Here is an 8,096-nt window from a genome sequence, read left to right on the forward strand (position 1 = left end):
AGACCCGAACATATCTACCTATGCTGGACACCTATTTATTATTGATTCCACAATTTGCACCAGTGTGCGCACACTTGTGTAATTTGCTCAATGACGCCAGTCCTCTGATCTCGAGGAGAGGACCGCGATGCCTATAATGTAACACGACAGTACAAATGAGACCCGGTGCAAAGAAATTCTCTTCCATGGCATCAAACAAGAGATTCTGAGATCAATATCCTCGCCATTATATACATGGACCTCGCATTCAATCCGACATTAAAAATCCTAATTATCAAGGATCCAACACAAAGAAGTTTGCATACCGCTCAAAAGAGAGAGCCCCGATGCCAAGCCTTAGAAGCTAATGTCTAGCTAGAAAGTGCATACATTTATTCCATCTACTTTGCAACAGAACAAGGCGGGGCTTGGTCAAAGGGCATGACAGCATTGGGTAACCTGCAAAAATCATGAATATTAGGCAACAGAGCGAATGATCCAACTCCTAAAGCAAGAAGCAACACAGGCAGACAAGCATGCATCACATGGTTTACAAAAAGGATTTTAGAAAGTAAAGAGTGGAGCCTACTGAGGATCAACACGCGGTTTCTTATTGGCCTTTTTCTTGTTCTTACGTCGCTTTCTACCAGAACTCATAGCAGCAATGGGCTGCTGTTCGGTAGTCGCAGGAACAAAGGAGATCAAGGAATTCCCTACTGCAGAGGATGCTCTAGCCACTGCACTTGGTAATTGGGGCAAATGATGTGGTGCAGGTACCTCTGAACATGCCTAGGGAATAGCAGAACTAAGGATATAATTAGCTGGTCCAGAGGCTAAAGCTTCTCTATGCTCGGTATTTGAGGTTTCAGAATTGCCTCCCGCATTCGCTCCAACAGGATATGAATGTTTAGTCCCCCGGTATGCAGCATAAAGTTCCCGCTTAGACTTGATTGTATTCGAAAGAACCATTTTTGACTTGCTATCATCCGCATTACATCCTTTATTAGTTGAATGGATAGAAACGCGCATAACTTCAAAATGAAGTATAGAAAATGGCATACCATATAGGGATTGAATGGCAGCACGGGCCACCAATCGTTCAGCCTCCTTTTTGCTTGTACCAAGGCCGCCAGTGTAAGTTACACCATTGAAAACCAAAGAGGATACAAAAACTGGAACTGCCCCTTGTGGCTGGCATCGGGGCTCTCTCTTTTGAGCGGTATGCAAACTTCTTTGTGTTGGATCCTTGATAATTAGGATTTTTAATGTCGGATTGGATGCAAGGTCCATGTATATAATGTCTAGCTAGAAAGTGCATACATTTATTCCATCTACTTTGCAACAGAACAAGGCGGGGCTTGGTCAAAGGGCATGACAGCATTGGGTAACCTGCAAAAATCATGAATATTAGGCAACAGAGTGAATGATCCAACTCCTAAAGCAAGAAGCAACGCAGGCAGACAAGCATGCATCACATGGTTTACAAAAAGGATTTTAGAAAGTAAAGAGTGCAACCTACTGAGGATCAACACGCGGTTTCTTATTGGACTTTTTCTTGTTCTTACGTCGCTTTCTACCAGAACTCATAGCAGCAATGGGCTGCTGTTCGGTAGTCGCAGGAACAAAGGAGATCAAGGAATTCCCTACTGCAGAGGATGCTCTAGCCACTGCACTTGGTAATTGGGGCAAATGATGTGGTGCAGGTACCTCTGAGCATGCCTCGGGAATAGCACAACTAAGGATATAATTAGCTGGTCCAGAGGCTAAAGCTTCCCTATGCTCGGTATTTGAGGTTTCAGAATTGCCTCCCACATTCACTCCAACAGGATATGAATGTTTAGTCCCCCAGTATGCAGCATAAAGTTCCCGCTTAGACTTGATTGTATTCAAAAGAACCATTTTTGACTTGCTATCATCTGCATTACATCCTTTATTAGTTGAATGGATAGAAACGCGCATAACTTCAAAATGAAGTATAGAAAATGGCATACCATATAGGGATTGAATGGCAGCACGGGCCGCCAATCGTTCAGCCTCCTTTTTGCTTGTACCCAGGCCGCCAGTGCAAGTTACACCATTGAAAACCAAAGAGGATATAAAAACTGGAACTGCCCCTTGTGGCTGAATAGTTGTGTAATTGGGCATTTCCATGTTCATCTTGGCTGCATATTCATTAAGAATAGACTTGCAAAAAACTGCATCCTGTGCAGTAATGAAACAACGAGTGAATTAGTTAAAGACAGAAGGATGAATCAAGAATCAAAATATAGCATTGAGAGCGTGAAGCAAACATCCTGTTTTCCGGTTGCACCTTCATACCTCCTATCTTCATATTCCTCAATCAATTTAGTGATTCCATATAGTTGAGAATAACTATCAGTCATTCGATAGAGACAATATTTCGAAAATTCATCTAAAGATCATATAAGACACCAGGAATATGTGGAGAAATCAACAAGGTCCGGTTGACCACATGACAAGAACACTTAGATAATGAGAATCAAATGTTGACCTCCTTTTGGACGTGCACATAGAACTGGATGAATTATACCAAAATCCATCAAAAGGCGAGTTCTTGCAATCAGCTTTTATAAGACAATATTTACTGGGAGAAATTGCAGAGATATCCACCTGATGTACATTCATGGTTGGAAGGTCACAAATGAATTAGTCAGGTTCAGTTCAAGGTCTCTTCAAGATATCCGCTTGCATGTTAAGAACATTGCAGCAAATTAAACATAATGATTTACAGCATTTTCGGCTATATAACATATGCTAACTAACAATTCAAGTGAATCGATCACAATGTATATCCAACATAGCAGCAATAGGTAAAAAAGCATGAAACCTCATGGATGAGAGGACAGCCTTCATCCTTCATCATTTGTGACAAAAGATCCAATGCAATTTGAGCAACATTTTGCTCAGCTTCCTTTTTTTGGGGAAATGTGTTGGGACATGTGAAGCTTTTCCCATCTACAAATACCGTCGACCTATATCGCGGGGCATGTTGACTTCCTTCGTTAATAGTATTATAAATAGGAGACTGCACCATTGTCTTCTGTGTATACTCCTGCAACCGATTTTTGTACATCACATGCTCTGGAACACCTGAATAAATTACATAGATCATACATAAGGTCTCCATTTTTGGTTATTAATAATGCCATACATCACTAGCCTTTTTACTCATTTCCTGGTTCGCCTTTTAGATTTAACAAAATCGTTTCAAGTTTTCTCAAATATCCACCATCATTGGCAAAATCACTAAAGTTTGTCACAACACCTCATATATCTATTTATTCCGGCATAGAGTCACATTTGTCCTCAAAATTACTTGAATTTTCTATCTAACTATCCTTCTAGTCAACAAGATGCATAGCCAATAGTTAGTAAGACAGTTCTCGAAAACAAAGTATACAAAGTCATAGGCCAAACGTCGACTGTTCGAATGAATCAATTGTCAAAAAAGACAGTTTTGACCCTATGTGAGCACAGTGGTCCATACATTATAATGTGGCAAAAACTTGGGTCATTTTAAAATGGTCTGTAGAAATCAGTATACACAGGGTACATTACAAAAAATGAAACAATGGAGAGCAAAGTGAGACAAACCCCAAAGATAGGTAAATGTTTAAGCTATGTAAATTTATTAACATCGATTTCTTCACCAGGAACAAGTAAAATCAGACGAGAGACCAAAACAGAAGGCAAGACTTACATGAAGGAGGGCAGGAAACCTGAGCCTGAGTTGAAGGTGGAGCTAGAGCCTGAGCAAGGATAGCTAAAGGAATATCTGGTTGAGAAAATTCACTGAGATCTTCCATTCTGGCTGGTACAACTGCAAAAAATGGAATAGAAATGATTTCATATTAAAAGACAAAGCCTCTCCAGCACAATTTATAACATTTGATGTGAGATCATGGGTAAAAAGATCATAGCATGAGACGAACAGCCTTTCACATGGGGGGATGAATTGGGTACTGCAGAGTGTCCAGCCTCCAAGTTCTTCATTGATAGATAGCAAGCCTCCGCAATAAATAAATGAAAAAACACTTGTCTTGTTTGCCTTTGGAATGATAAATCAAGAAATACTTAGCCAAGAGATTCCACATCTTTTGACCAAATGATTAGGAGATCATTTCGAAAAATAAAACTTGCAGTATTCTTTATTTCTTCTGCAATCATAGTCAACCTACACGGCCAAATATCAGGTATGCAGTAAAGAATGCAATCTCGATGCAAAAGGAATTGGAGAAAGAAACATAATTTACAAGAATCTAGTGTACGCAGAAGCTAATCATTCTTGATTACCTTATGTTGACGCAAATCTCAATATAAACCAATATTCGTCAGCAAGACTTACGGGGAGAAGGTTCGAACGCCTGAGCTTGCATGGGAGCCTGAGATGAGGGTGGAGCCAGAGCCCGAGCAAGAGGAAGTTCCGGTTGAGGAAATTGACTCAGATTGTACTTTCTGAAAGGCACAGCTGAAAAAAATAGATAGAGATAACTGTCATATTGAAAATCGATGCCTGTGCGGCGCTTTTTATGGGTTTCCATTACAGATCATGGGAAACAGGAATCATAGCATGTGAGGAAAGGCCTTTTCCGTAAGGGTATGAACTGAGGAACTCTAGTAACCATATGTAGTCTCAAAATTCGTCTCCATTACGAAAGACACTTTATCTTGTCTGTTCTTGCAATGGTAATTTAAAAGTATGTGGTAAAGGAACTCCACACCTTCAACCACCAGCTATTATCGGAAAAAACTGAGAAGTGCACTCGCCCTGTCTGCTAACGTTGGAGTCAACTAAGGTTTAAGATATATACCCCAACCGATTTGAAATTCCAGAATAGAGGCAAATTAACTTCTAAGGGCCTTCGCCAAAAGAAATTGGTCAAGCAATTTATCAACGCCAACTTCTCAAATAATCTGATCGGCACCCAGTCACCCACTAAAGGTAATGCAGAAGCTAATCAATCCTCATCATGGACCGAAGTTCATCAGAGAAGTGGAAGCAAGCTAGTATCTTTTTAGGGTCTTCTTTCCCGTCAAAACTTTCTCATTTCATCTTATTCAATCAAACAGATTTCCACAGCATTTTTCGAGCATTTCTCTAGACGGAAACTTGACAGTTCCTCCCCCAAATTCCACAGGCGTCTTCTCAAGCAAAGTATGTATTTTCCACACACACACGCACAGAGAGAGAGAGAGAGAGTTACGTGAAGAATCCGACGGGGCCTGAGACAGAGCAGGAGCCAGAGTAGAAGCCGCGTCCGCATCCGCTGCCGGAGCCAGAGCCGTAGCCGTAGCCGAGCGAGGAAGCTCCAGCTCAGGAAACAGGCACAGATCGGGAAACTGGCAGAGATCGCTCATTGCGCTTCCCTCCCTCTGGCTCGCTCGCTGAGACCGAAACGGCGGACGACGGAGGCTATCGGAGGAGGCGCTCCGGCTCCAGCGAAGTCAGGGCTTTTGGGACCGACGTCCAATGAGACGAACCGTACACATATATTTTCCTGGGACCTACGTCACGTGACACTGGACTGGCCAATTTCAAGAATTTGTCATTTATGAGAAATCTTATTTTTATGGATAATCATTGATGGAGAAAATGGGAGATTTGGATAGCCTAATATATATGAATTATTTAATGCGTGGATCAAGGCGGGGTAATCCTGTATGTGGCTGATGGTGACTGTTGATTTTAGGTTTAACTCTATAATAGGTAAAGCATTGCGAGAATTGCATGTTATTAGTCTACCATCGTTGTTGTATTACATGCTTAGGATGCCTTGAGCGAGTCAATGTCCTACTCGGACTTAGGCGTTGATTCATTGAGATTTTATATTTCACTCTGTTGTTGTTAACTATTTTTCAAGCCCTTAGTTGGAAACCGGAAGTGTTCGCAGATTCTTTTTTAGTAGCACGGAGTAGTGTTAACTTATAATCCCGATCCGGTATTTTTAGAGGGTTGTAGGAAGTGCCCCCGAGGTAGGGCTTGTATATACGTTCTTCCTAGGGTTAACAGTAAATAAATAAAAAGGATTGTGCCCGACGTGATTTCCTACTTTTCTATACCTGTTTATTTTATAATTGTTTGGGAGTTACACGTTCCGTATGCGCTTAATAATAAGATAAAATAATGGGTTGATGATGTGCCTGAGATGTCGTCCTTTTATGACCGGAGGTGTTTCGGTAGAGTTGTTGCGGGCCCGGGGATCGGGGCGTGACATAGGCGTGTATGCCGGATATTTGACGTTCTTCTGCATGCGCCGGATACTCTATATAACAATAAAATATTAAAGCAAAAGACGAGGTTAGGTAGCAAGCACGTTTCGAATTGGGATGCCACATAATAATACGAGAAATTTAAAGCTACTAAAAAGATAAATTTCCAAGAAACTTAAATTTAAACATAAAATTGCAATATGTGTTGGGTTATTGATTGAGCAAGAGTTTTTAATGAGTACAACCTGATTTTTTACATCTCATCGTAGACATTTATTTACAAACAATTATGGATTTTGAAACATAAACAAATTCCTAACACTAGCTATAGATATTGATAGGTAGTTACACTACTCGCGATTCTAAACATGATTATCCACTAGAAGTTACTAATCGATAGAATTGTACGTGTAAATTATCCGGCAATTATGTGGTTGAGCGGATCAACCGCCTTCATTTTCGAATTCCAACACGTAGCAATATCGGCAATAGCTATCATCGACAACCCTCATCAATTAGTAAGACCCTTAATAACATGTGGAATGTCTACTCTCCACCGCTTTATTAGCGAGGCATCAATTCCATTCAAGCCTTTCACTACTTTATTCATGAATAACTTCTGTTTTGACTAAATTTTGCTCTCATTGTATAGGCTTGTCACTTGTCGATAATAATCAAAAGTTTATCCTTTTTTTGTGTAAAAAAAAAAAGGATAAAAATGTAAAAGCAAACGATTTTCATAACCTCCATCATAACCAAAACCTCCTAAAATCCCTCTTATTGTTGTCTCCATGATATGCATGTTTGTTTTTAAGTATGGCTATCGTTAGATGAATATGAAGTTATTGCTCAGTTCAAATCCCTATTCTCTTGATCTTTCAAATTGAATCTTCTATTCTTCCCACAAGTGTTTCATTCAAAAGAGTTGAGCTAAAAAAGTAGAGTTTTCAATGGCACGAATAAGACGCACTTTCAATTTCCGATTGGATTCAGTATGATGGATGGTCAAGTGGAAATCCCACTCAATATAGAACTTAATTCTATTGAGGAGATAAAGATATCAAGTGAAAGCACGATAATTTGTCATTTTGGAAGGAATAAGGTGTTATTGTCCATGGAGTTGCCATCACCGGGTTCGAGAAGAAGACGAAAGCTGCATCCATCTAGTTGGTCAAAGCCCTAGCGTGATAATTTTCTATCCTTGCCACACGCGTCCATTCAAAAGAGTCGAGCTAAAAAAGTCGACTTTTCAATGGCACGAATAAGACGTACTTTCAATTTCCGATTGGATTCAGTATGATAGACGGTCAAGTGGAAATCCTATTGAACATAGAACTTAATTCTATTGAGGAGATAAAGATATCAAGTGAAAGCGTGATAATTTGTCATTCTCGAAGGAATAAGGTGTTATTGTCCATGGAGTTGCCGTCTCCGGGTTCACGAAGAAGACGAGAGTTGCGTCGGTCTGGTTGGTCATAGCCCTATCCGTGCGTGAGGCATTGAAGTACCTGATACAGAACTCGCAACTGAAGCAAGCAAGTACCAACCATGGGCCCCTTTGGAATTTAATTGAAGAGTGCTAATCCCTTGGTTCTGCTGAAAGATGTGGTTGTAGTCCATTATTCGCGAGAAGCAAACCATTGTGCGGAATGGAATGCAAAAACCCATCGATTTGGGCCCCTTCCTTCTAATTGGCTTCCTAAGTTCTCCAATCCCTTTGGGATTTGTAAAATTTTGATGCTAATCATCACTCTAATACTAGCTTTGTTAATTAAACAAAGATGGTTCGTTTTGACAAAGAAAAAAAAAAGGGAACAAGGTGGATAAATGCATCCTTTGATTTTCATTTTTAATATTCTTGTTTCTTGAATTATAGTTAATCTGTT

At 40.2% G+C, this 8,096-nt stretch overlaps 2 protein-coding genes across 2 annotated transcripts; both read right to left on the reverse strand.

Moving 5' to 3' along the window:
• Positions 1-380: 380 nt before the first annotated feature.
• On the reverse strand, positions 381-1,269 carry LOC125315245. The gene is made up of 3 exons (XM_048279694.1): positions 1,041-1,269; positions 569-758; positions 381-438 (listed from the first exon to the last, which is right to left on the reverse strand). Exons 1-3 carry the CDS (start codon positions 1,267-1,269, stop codon positions 381-383), a joined length of 477 nt encoding a protein of 158 aa, XP_048135651.1.
• A 41-nt stretch (positions 1,270-1,310) lies between these two features.
• Positions 1,311-5,358, reverse strand: LOC125315246 (double-stranded RNA-binding protein 2-like). Its single transcript, XM_048279695.1, has 7 exons — positions 5,205-5,358; positions 4,346-4,468; positions 3,701-3,820; positions 2,828-3,090; positions 1,971-2,181; positions 1,499-1,895; positions 1,311-1,368 (listed from the first exon to the last, which is right to left on the reverse strand). Exons 1-7 carry the CDS (start codon positions 5,356-5,358, stop codon positions 1,311-1,313), a joined length of 1,326 nt encoding a protein of 441 aa, XP_048135652.1.
• Between the last annotated feature and the right edge of the window lie 2,738 nt (positions 5,359-8,096).

The sequence above is a fragment of the Rhodamnia argentea genome, chromosome 5 (assembly GCF_020921035.1).
Source record: "Rhodamnia argentea isolate NSW1041297 chromosome 5, ASM2092103v1, whole genome shotgun sequence".
NCBI lineage: Eukaryota > Viridiplantae > Streptophyta > Magnoliopsida > Myrtales > Myrtaceae > Rhodamnia > Rhodamnia argentea.